Here is a 22,249-nt window from a genome sequence, read left to right as displayed (position 1 = left end):
GCGTAGTAGACGGCATATGCCTAGTGATAACTGACGCCAAAATCAGAAGAAAAATCATATGTCCCTGATAGCAGCGAACACTCGATCTCATTTTCAAAATGCTTTTATCTCCGTTCTAACGTCAGGATTGGTCATCCACAACTGAATGACATAATGTCATAATAATAATACATAATGACATAATGTCATACTATAATCGAATGTTGTGGGATCGCTTACAAGCCTAACATCAGGGTTACCAGTCATCAGTTGAAATGGTGCAAACCTCACGGCCACTGGTTTATGATCTGTTAAGGAAACAAGTTCTTTGGTTCTAACAATAAGACAGACGCGTAAGAGCTCGGCCAAAGTGCTGAATAAACTGTCAAATATGATGTCAGAAACATTATGGTTCATCCAGATTTCCTGTGCTTTGGCCTGGATCTTTTAGCTGTTATGACCTGGGAAAAATATAAAAGAACTCTGAGATATATGTTGATATTCTTAACAGCTCTACTCGTGAAGTCCCTCGGTAACAGTCAAGGAGAAGTGGTTTCTATATCGTTAGAATATCATTAGGATATAGAAATAAAGTTACTCTATTCACTCAGCAAAGTTTATATTTCCGTGGTTCGATGATATAAGTCTTTACGAAGTATCCATATTAATCTCATCGAGCACTTCTAAAAAGAAATAGAATGTTGAATACATTCCCAGCCAAACTGTCAATTTCAGTGGTGGACTCACCGTAGCTCTCATGAAGAAATAAAAGGTGATTCCTGTGAGCACATATCAAAAGTTGGTGGTCTTCCCAGGGCAGTGCAAATAGTGACTAGTGAAAATGGTGGGCCACCATCCGATAAAAATGTGGCAAATGAGGCTCTGATTACAACTGTGGGTATCTGGGTATTTTTGGCAATATAGTTTGTCGGTTTTGTATATGAATTTAATCATCATACAAAATTGTTATCTTCATAACTCATAAAGCTTCAAACAAAATTTTAGCTATTAATGATTGGTATTAAGTAACCAGTATGTTAAATACGTATTTAATTTAATTAAACTTAATTATTAGTATTATATAAGTAGTATTGGTAAATACACAAAAAATACTGCATTAAGATATAAATATTACCGCTAATATAGAAAACATACTCCCAACCAAGGAAACCTGTGCTGCATATAATACCCGCCAGGCCGTAAGTAATGAAAGCACCTGTATGCATTCCTGTTGTCGTAAAAGCAGCATAACGGACTAACTGCTGTGAAGGTACCAAAGCACACATCATCATACTAAAAGCCGGGGACACGAGACTCTGAAAATTAATGATATTAGAAGATAAATTTGTCTTACGTTATCACAATTGTAACATTTTATGTACTATTTAGTTTCCTGATACCTAAATTAATGGAATGTCAAAGTATTATACACGAAAAAAGGGCACTCATGCAAAAGTAAATTTTATTATTCAAATGAAATAACAGTTACTAACCTGGCCAGTGGCTTTTAAGATTTGAAGATACACAAGATAATAAACATTCGTATTTGCAGCGAGTGGTGATAAAAAAGTACAGGCACTAGAGATCGTCATACCAACAAAGACGAGCCATAGAGGACTAAACCTCTCAGCCATCAACTCTGCTGGAATATACGCCACGATTAATCCATATAAAAAGCTCGCTAATATTTGGCTTTGTAAGTGAATATTCCAGGTAAACTGTCCATTCTATTGTAACAAGATAAAGAAAAGAAATTGTATAAATTAAGAATTTTTTCAAAATAAATTGCTAAATTTCTGCAGTAATAATAACAATAACAATAACAGTGATAATAACGATAATAATAATAGTGATATATACAAGTATGAAGCAAACTTGATACTTTATCCAAGAAAGGATGGAGTTAGTTCCGAGGAAGTTAAAAATAAAATTGTGAATTCGATTGATCCTATTCAATTACAAATTGGTGTGAAAAGATTAAGAAAGATCAATAAAGAAGGAATCTTAATAGAATGTTCTAAATCTTCGGATTTAGAAGCTTTGGAAACAGGTTTAATCAGATGAATTACTTAAATATGAATAGTGATACAACGTCCTGTTGAAAAAAATCCAAAAATTATTATCTATGAAGTAGATTCTGACCTATTTCGAGATGATCAGAGACCAAAATATCGTTTTTGAAGAAGGTAGCTTTGAATTAAAATTTTCGATGAAAGGTCTAAGTAAAGCACACCCAGTGTAGATGCAAAGAAATATAGGGCCTTAATGAAGGTTGGTAAACTTAGCATAAGGTGGTTCCGCCTTAGGATTAAATTCTTGAAAAAAGAATACAGTGTTTTAAGTGCTCGAAGTATGGGCATTTTCAAACAAAATGTCAAGAATCACATAACTAGACATAAGCATTGGGAGTGCAAAGCAACTTTCAAGTGCATTAACTGTCAAGAAGCAGATGATAAATGCAAGCTGAATCTTAGCGTTAATCATTCCAGTCTAAATAAAAATTGTCATTGTCATAAGCGACAAATGGATCTCTTAATTAGTCGCACGAATTATGGCTAGTACAAGTCGGAGAATTTAAAAATTGTTCAAATAAATTTACATCACGCTAAAGCTGCAACAAATCAGTTAAACGTTAAAGCTATTGAAAGAGACTATAAAATAACCCTGCTACAAGAACCTTATGTCGTGTATAACAAAGTTCAGGGAATCCCGATGAAATTTCGGATTTTCATTGATGATAAAAATTATCTTCAAGCAGCAATTGTTCTGTTAGACAAAACTCCAGCAATGCTTTTGTATGACTCTTCGAATATTTTGGTAATTAAAATGATGATTAATAATTGAAACACCGTTCTTATCTCGGTGTACTATTGTCCTCCAAGTGACGACTTGAACGATTATTTGCATGGCAGCAATAGCATTCTTGACTTGAATGAGGACTCTAAAATAATTATCTGTGGAGATTTTAATGCCAAGAATCCCTACGGAAACCTTATGAGTACTCGTCAGATCCCAGACGCAAGGCCATTATTGAATTTTGTTCGATGAATAACTTGAATGTACTTAATAGTCCTGATAGCCCGGCTACAGTTTCCGATGTCAGAGGAGAAAGTTGGACAGATCTGACCATTGTCAAATCTTCATTTGTTCTGAACTGGTTTGTTTCCCCTGATATAATATGTAGTAATCATCGCTATTCAGCGTTCCAAATTTTTGAGATGGAGAGCGGGGTACATCTGCAAGCTTTAACGGATGATTTCCTTCTAGTAACTTCGGGAAGATAGAATATCGAGAAAATTACACAAAATGCGCTAAATAGGTTCTTTGAGTGGGCACAAAGACATAAACTTACGATCTCATCAGAAAAAACTACCATGCTATTTATAGGGCGAAAAAGAGTAATGAAAAGAAATCCTACATTTAGACTCAACGGTAGCTCAGTAAAATGCTCTCCAAACATAAAATACCTAGGATTTATCCTCAACAATAATCTCTCTTGAATTCCCCACTTAAAAGAACTCAGTAAAAGATGTATCTCACTCACAAGCACAATTCTACGCACAACAGGACTGCAGTGGGGAGTACCACCATGGGTGCTCAAGAGGTGGTACCAAGCAATTTAAGAAAAAATTGCTATCTACGGCGCAGCGATCTGGGGAAATGCACTCAACGTAAGCACGCGTAGATTACTCCTGTCGATGCAAAGGCTATAGAACTACTTCAACGGCAGCTCTTCAGGTTCTGGTAGGAATTCCTCCGCAAGACCTGCAAGCGGAAAGGGAGTCGTTAATTGAATTGAAAGAGTGTTAAGGCTAGATGAGGACGGAGTTCTGTGAGAACAACACCACTGAAGACTTTGAAAAACGTAAGCCAGTGACGCAAGGACATCCGGTTGAAACACATCTAAAAAAGTGTATTCTAGGCCACTATGTGACACCAAAAGATAATCACACAGCTATATTTAAAGATGGCTCAAAAACCGAGACGGGTACTGGCAGTGCCTTCTGCGTTTTAAAAGGTGATACAGTTGCGTATAAATGGAAAAGAAGATTTGGCAGTAGGAACTCAGTATACCAAGCTGAGCTGACAGCACTGAAAGCAGTCATTAATTATGTGAAGATGAACAGACTTACTCCAATTACTATTTACAGTGATTCTGCCTCTAGTCTTGATGCAATCAAAGGTTACAAAAGCAGAAGCCAGTATGTCCAAGAACTTAGAAAAATCCTCCTCAGTCTTCTGCCATCAGAGAGGCCATGCCTCAGTGGGTTCCAGCTCACGTGGGCATAAAAGGCAATGAGGAAGCGGACACCCTGGCAAAAGAAGCGGCAAAGGAGGTCTCAAGAACAGAACTGCCAGATAAATTACCTAGATCTCATCTCAAAAAGATCACTCTAAAACAACTGATAGACAGATGGCAGGCCAGATGGGACACAGCAGATACAGGAGAACATATATGTTCTTCCCAAAAACAATGCTTGAGTTAAATTGCAATAGTGGTAGTCAGACGCTGTTTTATACAGGTCATGACCCATTCCTAACCTATCTGCATAGATTCAGCCTGAGTGACACAGAAAGATGTCAATGTGAAGAGGTGGGGGATCCACTACGTCTTCCACTGCACAAACACGGCACAATACCATATAAGAAAGCCAAGTCAAGTTTACTGGCCGCAATGGGCTGCAAATATAAGAACAAACAAAACAGCAAAAAAAAAGCTACGAGCGGTAATCAGCCATTGTCAGAGAAAGTATTCTCAAATACGACGATAAATGTCCCCAAACAGAAATAATCAAGTGGTTAGCGCTCTGAATCATAAAATGTACAAGTCACACTAAATCAATCTGTTAAGTATGCGGGGCACACGCCTCGGACCTCTCAACACAATACTAACTTAGATAATTAGGACTATGGCAACAACCTGCCTATATTCTTTAAAAATGTTACTTTTGCAATTAATGCACAGGTATAGGACTCGCAAGACCAGATTGAGCCAGTAAAATCTTCAACAGCAATGAGTGTTTCCTACACTTACTAATCGCGTATTTAAATTACAAGTTTGTGATAAGTAGCTTCAAGAAGGGCAAGGTCAACTTATGTTATCACCTCAAATTAAGTTTGTGAATGATATTATTATTGTTATGGCATTTTTGCCATCTTAATTTTAACAAATATTCAACTTTTTATGTAAATTTTAGGGAAGAGATATCTGTATTTCTGGGATCAACTGTATGTTTGAATCTCTCGCTAGTGATCAGCATTAAATGCTTAATTATGTTTTTTATAAATTATGTGCATGTTCTAATGTGATAAAAGTAACTGCGGAATTAATGTAAGGTTTTTCTTTGTAATTATGTATTAGCATTATGTTTCAGCAAGTGTTTGGAATCAGATATCAGTTTTACTGAGTACTGTACTTTTCTGTTTATGTTCACTTTAACGTACTCAAGTCTGTATTTATTACTTCTCTGCGTGTACTATGAAGGTCAGTTCGTACTTGGCTAGGATTTAGACTATATAGCATTACTTAATGATCAGTTTATGTATTATGTTCATCAGTTTTAGTTTTAGGTTTCATGTATTACGTATGCATTTTTAAGTGTTCTGTATGCAGGTATTAGGGATTAGCTTTCTGTATTTCTGTACGCAGTATCATGTTAGTTTTTCACTTTAATATTCAGTTTTGTACTTATGTATGTATTATCCTGTCTGCAAGTACCACGAAAGAAAATGTAGATGCATAGTTCAATTTGTAAAACAACTCCAGTTTAAGTTTGCGCAAAGAACTAAATTATGCAGGAAATTGTTATCTTAGTGATAACAGATACACAATCTTTTAAATGTTTTTACATAAGAGTCAGGCACATGGAAAGTAATCTGCATTAAATTACGTTTGGGCGCTAGGATTTTTTTTTAGTCATTTCTTATCTCTCTTTTTTTCTCAAGTTTACTATGTACAATAATTTAATAGGTTACATTTTTCCTCCATGCAGTACCAACGACTTTACAAAAGCACCATAAATATATGACAGTTGTGTGAGGATTAGCATCCGCACGTAGACATTTAGCAAGTCCAGAAAATCCACGGCAGTTAATTTTTCAGGCACAGTTCTCCTTTCTTTACTTTATCTAACACAAGTTTCTGTCTATTCTAACAGCAATTCTTAACAGTCTTTTGATTGTTTCTTTGTTTAATTTTAAGTAGTTTCTAACAGGATACTCTTTCCACGAACAACAACATCCAAGCTTACATGTAGACTTTATGAGGCTCTTAGCCGTCTATTCGGCTGCGTTCCCGGAGCACGGTGGAGTAAAGAGTAGATGGTTTCTGCCAGGAAGATAGCACACTATGAGGCTAAGGCCAGGTCAGTGGTCTTCCTTGGTGGCGCTCATTCACTCACAATCATCGCTATATTGAGATTGATCTTTTACATAACTCATATAGAGAGAAGACCTTGTAACCGATTTTACATTTGGAATTTGAATTTGTCAGATTTCCGTTCAGAATTGCATAGTTTTATTAGGCAAGTTTCTAAACAAAATATGGAACTTATATCTCATTTAAATCTTTATATTAAGAACCTTACAAATTCAATAGTGAATATTCGTAAGAAAAATAAAAGGAAGAATCATGTAAAACAAAATATTGTTTTCGGGAAACAAGCAAATTGGTGGTCTGAAAAATCAGCTGTATTACGCAGTCAAGCTCAACTCTATAGAAGAAAATTGCAGAGATGTATCTATAAATGTAATTAAAGATTCAATATAAAAAGAAATTGGCTGAATATAAATTAGAGATCAACATGAGCAAGAAACGCACATGGTAACAACTATGTGATACATTGAACGTTAATCAGCCTTTTGGTATTTCGTATCATATCGCTGCTAACAAATATATAAACCAGCCTTACAGATCGCTTGTCTGGAATATCAAGATGGATCCTATATTAAAAATATAAAAGACACTATAAATTATCTCCTACAATATCATTTTCCTTGTGACAATACTCAGGATAGTTTATCAATTTATCATCAAATTAGACTAGACTGTAGGATACGTCCAGATACGATAAATGATTATGACTTTACTTTGGATAAATTAGAATTTAGTCTTAAAACATTGAATAAGGGCAAAGCACCTGGCAAAGATGGCCTTTTTAGGAGATTATTCAAGAAATTTTTTAATGTAATAAAAAACATTTTGTAGCTATTTTGAATGAAAGGAGGATTTTCCGGAATGTTGGTAAAAAGTTGTTTTATTTTTATTTAATAAAGAAAGAAAGGATAAAGAGGATCCTTCCTTTTTTTGCTCCATTTATTTATTGCTTTCTTGGGACAAGGTGCTGGATAAGCTTTTGTCAGATTATAAGATTAGATTCAGATTACAATATTATTTATTAACAAATAATCTTTTAAACAAGAATTAATATGGTTTTATGCCTGGTAAAAGTATTACCCTGGCTATAGAGAATTTAATTTCTAAAACCCTTCGAAATAGAAAGGAAGGTAAACATATTACAATTTTATCTTTAGATGTCAAGAGCGCTTTCAATAGCGTTTGGTGGCCGATTTTATTAAAATAATTAAAATATATGAAATTCCCAAGAAATATCTTTTTATCGATATGTGATGTTTTGAATGATCGGAGTGTCTCTTTATACTATAGCAACGAGTGGTATCATAGACATTATCAAAGTGATTGTCCCCAAGGATCAGTATCTGGTCCACTTCTATGGAATATCATAGCGAATATAGAATATAGCATTAAATGTTACACTATCACAAAATGTTGGTATACAAGCCTTTGCTGAAGACTTTGTTTTATTGGCCACTGCAAGTGGTTGTCTAAATATAGATAGTGCATTAAGCTGTGCCACTCAAGAGGGTTGGAGAAGTAGTCTTCGCAAGTTAACCTTCAGTTCGATCCAAAGAAAAGTTTTCTTTTGGGTATTGCAAAACGTAATACTAGATCAATATATTCTAGGTGTAAATTGCATGATCAATCAATCAAGGTTTCTAAGACATTTAAATATCTAAGATTTACTATTGATGAAAAGCTTACTTTTATACTGCAGTTGGATCAAATAAACACCAAGTGTATTTACAGTCTTAACAGACTTAATAAAATGAATTTCCAAGGCAATGTACTTAAGAATTTATATAAAAGAATTATTGAAAGAAAAATTCTGTATGCATGTGGTTCATGGTGGACTGGTTTGGCACGAATGGACGTGAAAATATTACAAAGTCAAAGAATCGCTCTCTTAGAAATTACTAAGTGTTTTAGAACTGTTTCGAAAGCGGATCTTCAGATTTTGGTTGGATGTATTCCGATTGATATTTTGGCTGAAAACGAATATGCTATTTACCAATTAAAAGTAGGCAATGGTACTGTTGATTGAGTTGGTGATGTTTTCTCTGTTAGGTATTTTGAGCTAGATAAAGTATGAGATTATCGCCCGGATTTATCGAAAAAATTTAATTGGTATAAGGGGCTTCCCGAATATGTCAGGTATACTGTTTTTACAGACGTTTCTAAATTAAATAGCCATGTGAGCTTTTTGCGCCATTTCACGTCCCAAAATAAGTATACAAAGAAATTATAGATTATCTGATAATGCATGTGTCTATCAGGCAGAGCTAGTGGTTTTGCGCGAGGACCAGTACTGGTTCATTTCAAATTTCACACAAGATTCTGCAGAGATCTATACGATCGCCAGAGTACTATTATTTCAATTACGGATTTTCATCCTAGTAACTAACTGTAATAAAGCAGATAAAGTACATGCTCATCCTTCTTGGCTCTTTTAGAGATGTTAAATTATTTTGGACGAAGGGCTATATCTGCACTATCGGTAATAAACTAGCCGAGAGTCTGGCAAAGTCTCCCACTGAAAGACAAGTTATACATTTTGATTTAAAAACTTCTTTTGATTGCCAGAAATCCTTGCTAAAAAAAACGAATTGTGTCTTCTTGGCAGGCAAGGTGGAATAGCCCTGATTCCAAAGGAAGGTTCACTTACAATTTAATTTCAATTAAGAAGGTTGTAAAGTTGCGCGCTTCCAACCTGCACGCAACAAAGTGGTGACTGCTGAAAACTGGAAATTAGACAGAGTCTTGAGAAGGGGTTAAGACCCTTTTTATTCAACTTTAGAAGTTACAAATGCGTGCTCTAGACGCTCACAAACTACGCCGACCCGGCGGTAAAATAAAAATAAGAAACTAAAACGAGATACTAACAAGTAACTAACTACGAGGCTCTCTAAACGTAACTAACCTCACCGCGTTCTAAAGTACCGCTGATAATTCAGCAAACTCTGAATATTACGTTGAAAGATTAACAATTTGCCGAGGCAAGCACACAGGCCGAAACGCGTGGTTCTTCAATTTCTAACTAGCCACCTCCACACTCGTGAAGCAAGAAAGCACACTTCGAACTCGTTTCCTTTCTATTTAATTCAGAATACTTCCGCTGATAATTTGAATCCTTGCGCGTTCTACTAAAATTTACATACTCTGGCATTAGAAATTCCAGGGGAAAGTAAGGCTTGACAGGAAAGATAGTTTAAACTTAAAATAACTGTTAGTTAAAATAAATATAAACCCTACATTTGCCGCTGCCAGAATTTGGAAAACTTGGAAGCAGGTCCTACAAACGACCTGTTGTAAAGTTTCTACAATTCTGAACTAAATTTAAGAGCCTCGTTTACATAAAAAAAATCTTATCTCACAAAAGGTATAATAAAATTTCTGTGTATACTTAATTAAATTTCTCTTCTTACAGCAACTTTTTCTGGACTTCAGCAATCAATCTTGTTCTTTTCCTTCCAGCATCTGGAAGGAATAAGTATCAGTATCTTTCTAAATACATTATAATTTACACTTTGTTGACACTGAATAAATTTTTGTTTTTAAACGATTTATTTTCCTTAGTTACTGCTTAATTCACATTCATTGAAGTATTCAAACATTAATTTAACTTTACCCTGGCTCTCCACCATGTGTGGTGTCAAACGGGAATATTCGTGTTTTAGTATTGCAACACTTCCCCTAACCACAATGATTTGTTAGAATTCAACGACCAAATAGACACACCTTGCTCGACATTCTACAACTCGATGAGCTACTTTAACATTCTTAAAATTCAAGTGTAGGTGGAGAACCCTACAAAACACATTCATTCAAACTTCCCCCTCATTCATCTTTAGACATGCAGGCTTTCGCTCTAAAGCATGATTTTATCTCCAGTTTAATGCGTAAATTTGAATTCATTGCTTTTGAGCATTTACTTTTAGCATCTAAAATTTTATGCTTCTAGACTAAATTCTACTTTTACACAACTTTGAAGTATTTACGCATATTTACAAAATTCTAATACATATGATTTTTACAATTTACCATAAAATGAATAAGAGAAAAATAAATTTTTACTTTACTCATTCTTCGCCAAGCTGGCGGCACTGAAAATAAAGTTCTCGTTAATACAAGAATACGAAGTTATTTTTATCTTCGGCCAAATTTTGGCTTTAACATAACAGAATTAGTCTTTTGACCAACAGAAACTGCTTGTTCTTAGATTTTATACTGAAAGAAAATAATACTTTTGCCTTAGCTAAATAAAGTAAAACAAAACTAAGTCTCAACCGAGACACATTGACTTCCGTCAAAACATAGAACTTCGTATTTACGCATAACATTTCGGAACAAAAGAAAAAGGGTACGCGAGGCGGTATATTTCCCGCAACTATACAAAATAGTAACTGCGTATGTCAGGTCCTGCAATCAATGTCAGTTAATAAATGATATTAATTACAGCCCGGCCGAGTACTTAAATAGCATTCGCGCTACATTTCCGAAGGAAATTTTAGGCATAGATCTTCTTGGTCCTTTCCCCCAGAATGCCAAAGGATGCCAAAATGCCAAAGGATGGCTATTTTGCATAAGAACCGCACCCACAGCATAGTTTATAGAAGATTTTAACTTATCTTTGAGTTTTCGATGACTGGAACTCCGTCATTCTTTTCTGGCAGAACTGTTCCCACGTTATAGGTTTCATGGACGTCAATCTTCTCCTTAATGACCTCCGAGTGTCGTCCACGTTAATTTTTCTTTTTCGTCCTCTGCATGCTGGCCTCTTGGGGTAGTAGTCGTCGGGTTGCTGTCTTTTTCGTTTTTCCCCTGGACGGCTGGTCTTGGCGTTCTCCGGTCTGGAGTCATTCTTGAATTTCTTCTGTTGGTGCTGGTCTTTTCGTTCCTCCTGCTGTCTTTTTATTTTCGGGAACGGCGGCCTTGTTTGCACCTGACTCTCTGGCCCTGGGAGCGTTCTCCTTGATGTATAATTTCTACTGCGAAACGTTGTAAGTGGTGTTTTCCTCTTTAGCAAAGTTTCTTTACGCGGCGGCCTTGCTTTCTTGTTTTTCTTAAATGCTGAAGTTTGAAAGTTTTCGTTTCTTCTTTTCAGTACCGTCGCATGGGTTGTAGAAGGGCTAGGTTTCTCTTCAGTTCCCTGCTTCTTGGGTGGTGGAACGGGTGACATTACTTCTGGACCTTCTACTTCTTTTACGCTTGAGTCCTGCAAGAAACTTTTAAGGATTTCAAAATCATTTTGATTATAATATTTTTTCACCTGGTCGGGACTTGCTTTACAGATTTCCCCTCTCTCGTTTTTAAGGTACAATACGACTCCTTTGATTTCCTGAATTACATAGGGGCCTTCAAATTTTGGAGCTAACTTTGCAGTAAAATTGTCTGGGGCACTTGATAAAGAAAATTTCCGCTTCAACACTTTATTCCCAACTTTAAAAATCTGCTTCACGGCGTTTTCTATCATAATGTACTTTTTGCTTATTTCTTGCCGTATCCGAGCTTTTAATCGCCTGGTCAATAATTTTTTGCACATCTTTCTGTTTAAATTCTTGCTCTCTTTGTTGCAAAAAGAATAATTTATCTAAAGGCGTAATTAACTTTCGGCCTAAAATTAATTCTCCTGGGGTTTTTCCCGTAGTATCGTGATTTGCCGTTCTTAAAGCATAAGCTAACTCATTTATGAAGCCATCTCAGCGCTTGTGATGTGTACTAACGTAACTGCGAATTATTTTTACAATGTTTTTATTAACTCTTTCTGCTATGTTTGCCTGTGGTCTATACGGAACCATTTTGATATGGTGTATGCCAAGTCCAGTGCAAATGTTTTCAAATATTTGACTAATGAATTGTTTACCGTTATCGCTAATGACTTTTATCGGTGCACCGTATTTTAAAATGTATCTGTGTAAGAATGCATCTGCGACTGTTTTGGCTGACGCGCGTTTAAGTGGAACAATTTCTGTCATTTTGAAAAATTATCTACAATTACTAAAAGAAAACGATTTTTATTTAACTCACTCTGGGAAAAAGGACCAAGAAGATCTATGCCTAAAATTTCCTTCGGAAATGTAGCGCGAATGCTATTTAAGTACCCGGCCGGGCTGTAATTAATATCATTTATTAACTGACATTGATTGCAGGACCTGACATACGCAGTTACTATTTTGTATAGTTGCGGGAAATATACCGCCTCGCGTACCCTTTTTAAAGTCTTTCTAACCCCTAAATGACCCGCTGTTCTTGCGTCGTGTAATTCCTTCAAAATGCTTAATCGAAGCGAGGCTGGGATGACTGGTTTGTACTCGAGATTTTCGTTTGTTGTTTTCGTATAAAATAATAAATTATCTATTATGTCATAGTTTTCTGCTCTATTTCTTATCGCATCGATATCTGTGTGCTCAAAACTTTCGGGGTCTTTCAAATATGCATAGATACTTCCAAATTCAGGATCAGCTTTCAGTTCAGCGATAATTGTATCTCTAGAATCTAAAATTTTTGAAGTCAACACAGCGCATTTAAGTTCATTACCTTCATCGTCCCGTTTTATACGAGAAAGTGCGTCAGCTACATTGTTTTCCTTACCCGGTTTATATTTTATTATTAGATTATATTCTTGGAGTTTTAAAGCCCATCTTATTAACCTGGGCGTTAGGTTTTCCCCCGAGTAAAGTCTACCAACAGCCGCATGATCCGAAAAGACTGTTACTGGCGCTTTGCCGAAATAAACTCGAAATTTGTGTACAGCCATTAATGCGGCTAATGTTTCTCTCTCTCTAGCTGTATAATTCCTTTGTGTATGATTCAACGTTTTACTAAAAAATGCCAAAGGATGGCTATTTTGCATAAGAACCGCACCCACAGCATAGTCCGACGCATCTGCTGCAATTTCCAGGTTTTCCACACCCTCCGGGTATTTCAAAACAGGGGCATTGATGAGCGCTTCTTTTAATCTTTCAAATGCGGTATTTGCTTACGCTGTCCACGTGAATTTACTTTTCTTTCTTTTAATTACTAACAGGGGTTCAACAATATTAGCGAAATCTTTTATGAATGACCGATAATAAGAACATAACCCGAGGAAAGAAGAAAGTTTCTTGGCGGTGTTGGGAGGTGGTAAATTCTTGATTGCTTTTATTTTTGAATCTTGAGTTTCTATACCCTTTTGCGAAATTTTATAACCCAGATATTTAAGTTCTTTAGTTGCGAACTTGCATTTTGAGGCGTTAATTCTAAGACCGGCCTCTTTTAATAATTTAAAATTTTCTTCTAGATCTTTAATATGTTGTTCCAACGTACTACTCGTTATAATTATATCATCTAGATAGATTAAAGTCGATTTTCCTAGGACAGGCTTTAGAACAATGTCCATAGCTTTCTGGAATGTTGATGGGGCCCCACACAACCCAAAGGGCATGCGTAAAAATGCATAAGTGCCCGATTTTGTTATAAACGCGGTTTTATGTATGTCTTCGGGTCTCATAGCTATTTGATAGTAGCCAGACGTTAAGTCCAAAGTAGTCATGTATCTAGTAGATTTAATCTTTCTAATAATTTCCTCTATAACCGGCAAAGGGTAAATTGGGAATTTAGTAATACTATTCAGTTTTCTGTAATCGATAGCAAACCTCCAAGCCCTTTTATCCGAAGGAGGAAACTCTTTCTTTTTCCTACATAGTACGACTGGACTCGCGTACTCACTATTTATGGGCGTTATTATTTTGTTCTTTAACATTTCCTGAATATGTTCTTCTATAATTAGGTCTTTCTGTTTATCATAGCGATAAGGTTTAGTCCTACAGGGTTTTTCGGCAGTTAACTGTATCTCATGCGTAACTATTTGACAGCTGCCAGGCCTTTCTGAAAACAAGTTTGAAAAATTACTCACCACTTGCTGGATGGCTTGACTTTCATGGTCATTCAAATGGCTAAGGTCAACTTGCGGTTGTTCCACTGGTTCCACCACCCTCTGGTCCATCTCCAGCACAATAGAACTGTCCTGAAAATTCAATTTGGCCCTCGCGACCCTTAAAAACTCCATACCTAAAATAAGAGGATTTTGCAAATGTTTTACTACAAAAATTAATATTTTGAGGTTTTCCTCTTTTACCTGTATGTTTAATGATAATTTCCCGATGCAGTGACAGGTTTTTCCTTGCGCCGCTATAATTTCTGTGTTTTTGTTTTTAAATAATCGTAACCTATAAAAATAGGCCCCTCTACTCGTTTAAAGCTTTCCTTTCAACTTCTGCCTTCTGGGTACGCGGACGTTTGTTTTCAAATTTCCTTTTTGGGCCTTGACCTTCGAGGTTCGATGACTTAGCTTGATAGCTCTTTCCCCCATAAGAGCGGTTTGCATTTCTGGTCTGCTACTTTGAAGATTGCCTTCGGATGCTTTGAGAATACGATGGCCCTCTAGCTTTTTCCGCTATTCTGCGATTTTGAAACTTGACCGCCAATTCGAAGAGCTCCTGCAATGTGCTTGGGTTTCTAATTTCGAACTAGTCTTGAACAGCAGGTAACAATCTTGGTAAGATTATTTCAATAATCTCCGCGTCGGGTTTTTTCCCATACAGCATATCCGTTAGTTTAATTTTTCGCAGAATAAAGTCCGTTAACTCTTCTATATCCCGTTGATAGAAACTATATAGTTCGGCTTCTAGCCTTGCTCGATCTTTCACTATGGGGAAGGCCTTTAATAACGATTTTTTTTAAATTTTCAAATGTATATGTCTGGCTTCCGAATTCCCCTAATAAAAATTTGCCTATATTCTTCCACCATAGCGCGGCCTGTCCTCTTAGTGCAGATGTGGCGATGGCAACTTTTTGTCTTTCAGGCACAGGGTAGAGCTGAAAGTGATTGTCGAGGCTTTCTAGAAATATCGCCACCGAATTTTTTCCGTCGAAATTGACGTTTGCCTTGATTGACGCTCTCAACGTCTGGACCAGGTATCCAAATCCTTCCAACTGGCTTGCCATTTCTTGTTGTTGTCCCGCGGCTTCCATCCAAATTTCGGCCATTTCAGTTCGACAAGTGTTCCGGAGCCAATGTAAAGTTGCGCGCTTCCAACCTGCACGCAACAAAGTGGTGACTGCTGAAAACTGGAAATTAGACAGAGTCTTGAGAAGGGGTTAAGACCCTTTTTATTCAACTTTAGAAGTTACAAATGCGTGCTCTAGACGCTCACAAACTACGCCGACCCGGCGGTAAAATAAAAATAAGAAACTAAAACGAGATACTAACAAGTAACTAACTACGAGGCTCTCTAAACGTAACTAACCTCACCGCGTTCTAAAGTACCGCTGATAATTCAGCAAACTCTGAATATTACGTTGAAAGATTAACAATTTGCCGAGGCAAGCACACAGGCCGAAACGCGTGGTTCTTCAATTTCTAACTAGCCACCTCCACACTCGTGAAGCAAGAAAGCACACTTCGAACTCGTTTCCTTTCTATTTAATTCAGAATACTTCCGCTGATAATTTGAATCCTTGCGCGTTCTACTAAAATTTACATACTCTGGCATTGGCAATTCCACGGGAAAGTATGGCTTGACAGGAAAGATAGTTTAAACTTAAAATAACTGTTAGTTAAAATAAATATAAACCCTACAAGGTGTATGAGCGACAAGTATCTTAATCAAGCCTTGACTCATCATGGACATTTTCCATCTTACTGCGAAAGGTTCTCGATTAAAAATTGTGCTTGTCCTTGTGATATAAGAAATGCTAATTTAGAGCACCTGTTATTTATTTGTTCCGCTTTAAAAAAATATTGTACAAAGATTTATCCCTAATATTGCTCAATTTAATACCTTAAGTGATTTATGTAAAAATGGCTAAATTAAGATTGTTAAACCTCGTAAAATATGTGTCTGTAAATATTTATGTCTGTAAATAATTATGTCTGTTTTATTTGAAACTAAAATGGGCATGCTTATATTGTTAGTTTATTCTTTTGTACATATAAGGAACATGTGTTTCTTACATGTAAGTAACATGTGTTTTATTTTATATTACAGAGTTTGCAATTAAGTGTTATTTGTTGGAGTGGCTGCTGGACCTCACTAGTCTTTAGCGAAGAAGTTTAAATCTGCAGTTGTTAATCTTTTTTTTAGTTATTTTAAAGCAATATGGTGGCTGTTCTGCTGTTTGTGGGCCTGGTTGGTTCCATTTTAGAATTTAATGTCCCGTTTATAGCTCTATTTAATGTCCCGTTTATAGAATTATATTTATTACTGAAAACGTCAGTTACAATTGCCACCATCAGCTCATAGAATTTCGCAACAAAAGTGGCGCACACTTATAATAAAGTTCATGCCCATTGAATTTTGCCATAGTATAAAGTCCATTGTAACACGAAAGCAAAATGTTGCGTTAACTGGCAACTTACTCAAGGTTATAATATGAGGAACAGAAGGATTTTTATGGACAAAATGTTTTAACTGTATAGAGACGTATCGTGAAATTATGGAGTCTAAGCAAAAGCAGCGTCCCAGTAACCCATAGTCATATGATGTCAACATTAGTAACACGGCTTCTTGAGTGATGCTTAACAATCGGTGAGAAAAACTTATCAACTCAAACCTATGATTAAGTTAAGAAGACATTCTGCTGAAAGTAGATGAAATGATTCACAGTAGTCTTAGATTAACGGTCTCAATAATTTACAAAACCTGGTGTCTTGAGAAGGGAAGAATTTGCCAGAGCTGAACAAGCATAGCCACTTGTTCTAGCTGAACAAGTATAGCCACTTGTTCTACGATGACTAGAGTATTGTAGTTCTACGATGCTTTCATGACCATGGTTCAATCCGCAGGAAATTGAGCGATTAGTTATATGTTTAGATAAGATTTGGCAGAGACTGGATAATTATGTTGAAAAATAGTATGATATATTTATTGCCATATTATATTGAAATATTATATCGTCGCTAAATACGTTTCTCGATTTCAATAGTGATGTGCAACTTATGTTTCGATTTCCCAACGTATATGGTGCCAAGTAAATTCCCTCTGATGCAAATCGACTTTGGAAGTCTAATTGGTATGTGTTCTTTACTCTTGTCTGCTTTTGTCAGTGCTTTTTGCGGGCATGGTGGCTCATTTGCGTCGACACACTGGATTACGAGGTTGCCAGTTCGAGCTTTCATCGCCACTGCAGGTAATATGGTCCAGTGAAATTGCACCAAACTGTTATCTTTAACATACCATTCAACACTCTGTTTATTGGTATGTTTGTTAGTTTCGAGGTTCGCAAATTTCATAAACCGTGAAGGTAGTATCAAACAGAGTTTCAAAGAATGCCAGAGTAACGAAAATCATGCTTTCCATCGAAGCTTCCTCAGAGGATTTAAACATGCTGATGAGTCCCAAATAAACGCATACGGGGAAGGTGATTGTACTCCCATGCGCTTTGTACGTATACAGGTTTAATTTAAAAATAATTACATATTATGTATATGAGTGTATTAAAATTAATGTTGATAAATTATAAAGTGACATAACTTATTTGCTTAATGCATGTTTCAACTCATATATTTTAAATAATTTTATATTACGTTTTAAAGAGATACATTTTAGTAAGAAGAAAAATGCATTTTAAAACACACTTTTTAAAAATGTTATTCTTTAAAACAACTAATGATAGAATCAAAGCATATATATTAACGTAAACTGAATACTTCAGTTTGCAACATTCACCTCTTTATGACTTTTGTTACCACTCACGTGGCAAATTCGACTTCTGCTTATTTGTATAGTCTTCCAGTTAACCATGTCGACCATCGCAATGCTCATGTTAATCCTCTGAGCACTCAAAATGAAGAAAGCGAAGAAAGCCATTGGAAAAAGAATCCACCGAGCACGAACATCCAGCACTTGCTGTACTAAAAAATAAATTTTGTTTTTAAATTTACAACAGCTTATCGTCGTAATTGCTTTAAATTTGTCGTACATTTAATTGTACCGATGCATTTAATTATTATTTGTGTCAAATGTTATCTAAATAGTCTGCATATCAAAATGATCAATCGATTGGTGGAGCAAAAAGTAAACTTCGAAACGGATCTGCAAACTCTATGTCATAAATAGAGTTTGATTACTTACATATTAATTATTTACCTGTAATTTGATGATATATATTTCAGCTTTCAGACACGAAACCGATGCGTCTGTTCGGCTTCTTTTCAATGATCAGAATTCTCTCTTCACTATTGTTACCAAACTCCTAATAACATATTTTCTAATAAATCACGGAGAAGATTGTGTAGTCTTTCGAAAAAAAAAAGGGGGCAAGCAAAGTGCTCGTAAGAACTTGTTTCCTTATAATTTCCATGCATATCAGCTTCAGATTAGGCGGAATGTGCAATGATAGTACTATTGCGATGAGAAAATATGTGACTTGAAGCTTACGCAAACGAAAAATTTAAAAATCACAAGAATAAATTAATAAATAGCGGAATTTTACTTAGGGAAATAAAACAAGACATCTGGAATTCCAATTATTGAACTTCCATTTACTTTAATTTATATAGAAACTCAGCAATAATATAATCTAAACAAACTCATTAGTAGAAAATGGATAAAAATCGTTATTACGTAACCGAGCTACGGAATAAAACTTTTATCCATTTTCTACCTACTCGGGGAATGTTATTTTCTAGTTACTCGTGGAATGTTCCGGCGGTGGTAGTTTGTTGGCCAAGTGGATGATGGTTGCTTCATTTCTGAATACAAGATAAAAGGAAATTTGGGCTATAGACATCAAAGTCTTTTTACCTCTCGTCAACTTACATGCATAGGCAAGGAAAATGATACTTTTGGAAAAGGGTCGGTTTGAAAGCCTAGCAAGTACCAGACCACTGGTAAGGAAGATAATGTTCTCAGTCTAAAAATTCGATAATGCGTTTTCAGTGAATAAGCACGAATTAAAGTCCGAACAATTCGCTTTTACTATTTTTACTCTGGTGATGCCTATTTTTGTGTATGAGTATGGTAATTTTTTTCGTTCACGTTAATTCAAATATCAAACTTTTAAAAGATTTCTGTTCTTCATCTTTAAGCTTTCACTGTTCATAAATAGTTGATTAGATTTTGCGTAAAATTGTAGGACCGAAGACGGAACTTATTTAATTAATTAATAAAATTTTCTAAAATTAGAAGTGCATGGAAGACTGTGAGGAACGAAGGGAAAAAAATAAAAATATCTTAAAATTAAAATCATTAAATAATTAAATTTAAATTAAGAAAAATGTAAAAAGATAAAGAGAAATATAATAAATTATTAAATCAATTTTAATGGTTAAATAGAAAAAAATATCGGACCTTGTCTTATTTGGGGCATTGGCAGGAATTACAATTCTACTTAGAAGCTAATAAGCAGCTCAGACGATCTCTATCTTAAATCCTGATTACACGTATAATGTACTTTTCCAAGGGGTGACTGGTACTATTCCTTCTTCTGCAGCACACCAAGGAAAAAAAGAAAACACGATTAAAGCTCTACTAAGAAGAATAGGGAGAATTCTAGAAACAGTATGAGAATACAGAAGAAAATTTTAGCGGAAAATTGTAGCTTTGGAAATAAACAGGGAAGAATTCAAGACTTTCTGATTGCGATAGCTTGTCGATATAATTCTAGCCGTCAAGCAGACATTTTCCCTGAATACGATTCGGAACAACGTGAAAATAAACGTATGACTTCTCTGTATAAGTGACAGCAGTGGTTCCCCCCATTTGAGTAATGGCAAACCTCACATTGAGTTGATCAATGTTAACGAATTTCTCATCCTGCGCATACTCAGTGGTTTACCGTTGGCTTGGAAGGAAATACTGGCGACTAGGTGTGGCATAAGCAACCCTACACAAGTCTGCTCGTCATGTAGGTCTTATCAACTGTTTACAATTGCAATACTACCGAAATTTGTTTGTGCTTAGTGCATTTGCTTCTGTTTCATTTCATTTTGGTTTATTTTGTTCATAAACGTTATGTTTAATATCTGTTATTTATAATTTCCTTGACTTTAATTCAGTAAATTACACTGGATTTATTCTTTAATTTGTTAAAGTATATACGAATGAAACGTATGGTAAATACGCAATTGCTTTTATTCCTCAGAAGTATAATAAATAAAGATTCAGCTAATATATCTTGTAATGTTCCTTGTTTTGTAATCATTATTAAACGAAAATTTGCGTAATTTACAATCGATATTTACACTCTAAGTAATGAAGCAACTTACAACATAATAAGTTTCAAAATCTCGAACTGTTTATGCCCAGATAACAGAATATCAACAACACATCGTATTTACTTCTTTTAAAATTGCGTAATTGCGCCAAATTCTCTTCTGGGCATGCGCAGTACATGAAATTCATTCAAATTTGATCAACTAAATGCGCAGTTTGCTATTACGCCCCCCGTTTGGTTACATCATTCAGAAAGTCTACAGGAGTTCTGCAATAGGTCACTATCGTCGAACGTGCACAACCAGGGTATCACTTTTAGGACTTTCAGGAACACAAAATTGCCCGGTCTTATAAATTCATTGCACATCCTGGAGAATAAGCCTTTGACATATGATTGGAGGGCTTTTCTTTGCTTAAAAGTCTCAACTTCTGTGCAAGGCTTGAGCGCGAGGGAAAGACAGGCATGCATTCAGAAGTTAGAATTAATTTTTAAGGCATGTTTTACTATTGAAAGAAAATTTATCTGCTAAAATTGTTGTTCACTTACATAAAAGAAGAGCCGCAGCCGTTTTATTTAGAACACCGGTGCGCTCCAGCTGAAATTATAATTTATCTGTAAAACTGAGAAGTACCGGAGCGGACTCTGATGGGCTCCGGCGGAATTTAAGCTCTGCTTGAAGCCCATAACAATTTTAAATGGACAACCGAAAGTGGTACTTTACTTAAGCAACTTTTATGAGAAATTATATTAAAATAGAATCCCAACCTTTTCAGTTTTAGCATTTAACAGATTTTTATATCAATAGGAATAACGTATTAGATTTTGGTTAAAACTGATAATCCGGACGTGATACTTCAGTTGAAGCTGTGAACAGATTTTCATAAAAACATATGTTACAATCTAAAACTTCTCCTATTTGTACATTAAGATTATTTTTATTATATCAATATGTGATATTTATTTATTTCAAACTATAGAATGGAATGATTTTCATAATAGCGTTTCACTTGCAGAACTTAAAAACTTTTGTAATGTATACATGACACCAAAAATTGCTCTGGTTGACACTGTTGATGATGACGAGGTAAAAGAGTAAATAGAAAATTCTTAAAACCTATTATTTTGCTTCTTACTGATCTCGGACCGCACAGCAGTCACTATTCAGCCGTTGATTCCCCAAACTAAAAATCATTTTTTTTACTGGTTACTAAATATCTCAAAAATACACACAGATTAAAGAGAATTTAGATTTGTTGGTGGTACAGAAATAGAAGAAAATTAAATTACGGTAGTCTTTTTAAACTTCTTATTTTAAAGATGTTATAAACACTTAATTTTCTTTAATTCAAAACCAATTAAATTATATGTTATTCAAATACCCAATAAAATACAATTTTTAGTAAACAGAAATAAAGAAGAAAATGTTTGACATTAAATTTGGTATAAATTTAAAAACACCAATTTTCACACATGGTGACTTATACCCAACAAAATATCCTCCACGGAAGTTCACGGCCTCCTTGACGCCTTGGTTAAAAAGTTAAGTTCGGGGCGGCCATATTACCGCAATAGCTATTAATAAGTTATCAGATGCATTTTGCTAGGTATGATTGAAGATGATGGCGAGCAGTGTCTTTTTTTCTTTTTATTTCGCCACTTCGCAGAACCCCTCGATATTTTAAGAGTCACTCGATATTTTGCGTTTGTATACCTGTA

General features: G+C 35.4%; 1 protein-coding gene across 1 annotated transcript in view; it reads right to left on the bottom strand.

Moving 5' to 3' along the window:
• LOC118201764 (sodium-dependent phosphate transport protein 1-like) overlaps window positions 1-1,265 on the bottom strand; it is a 46,105-nt gene extending 44,840 nt beyond the window's left edge. Inside the window, exon 1 of the mRNA XM_085825163.1 lies at window positions 1,115-1,265. Coding sequence (XP_085681289.1) covers window positions 1,115-1,265 — 151 coding nt within the window. The remainder of the gene's footprint in view (window positions 1-1,114) is intronic.
• Between the last annotated feature and the right edge of the window lie 20,984 nt (window positions 1,266-22,249).

Source organism: Stegodyphus dumicola, chromosome 10, assembly GCF_044657685.1.
Source record: "Stegodyphus dumicola isolate Sdum_Otavi_A_Nest chromosome 10, ASM4465768v1".
In the NCBI taxonomy this organism is placed as follows: Eukaryota; Metazoa; Arthropoda; class Arachnida; order Araneae; family Eresidae; genus Stegodyphus; species Stegodyphus dumicola.
This window is presented reverse-complemented; position numbering and strand designations above follow the sequence as displayed.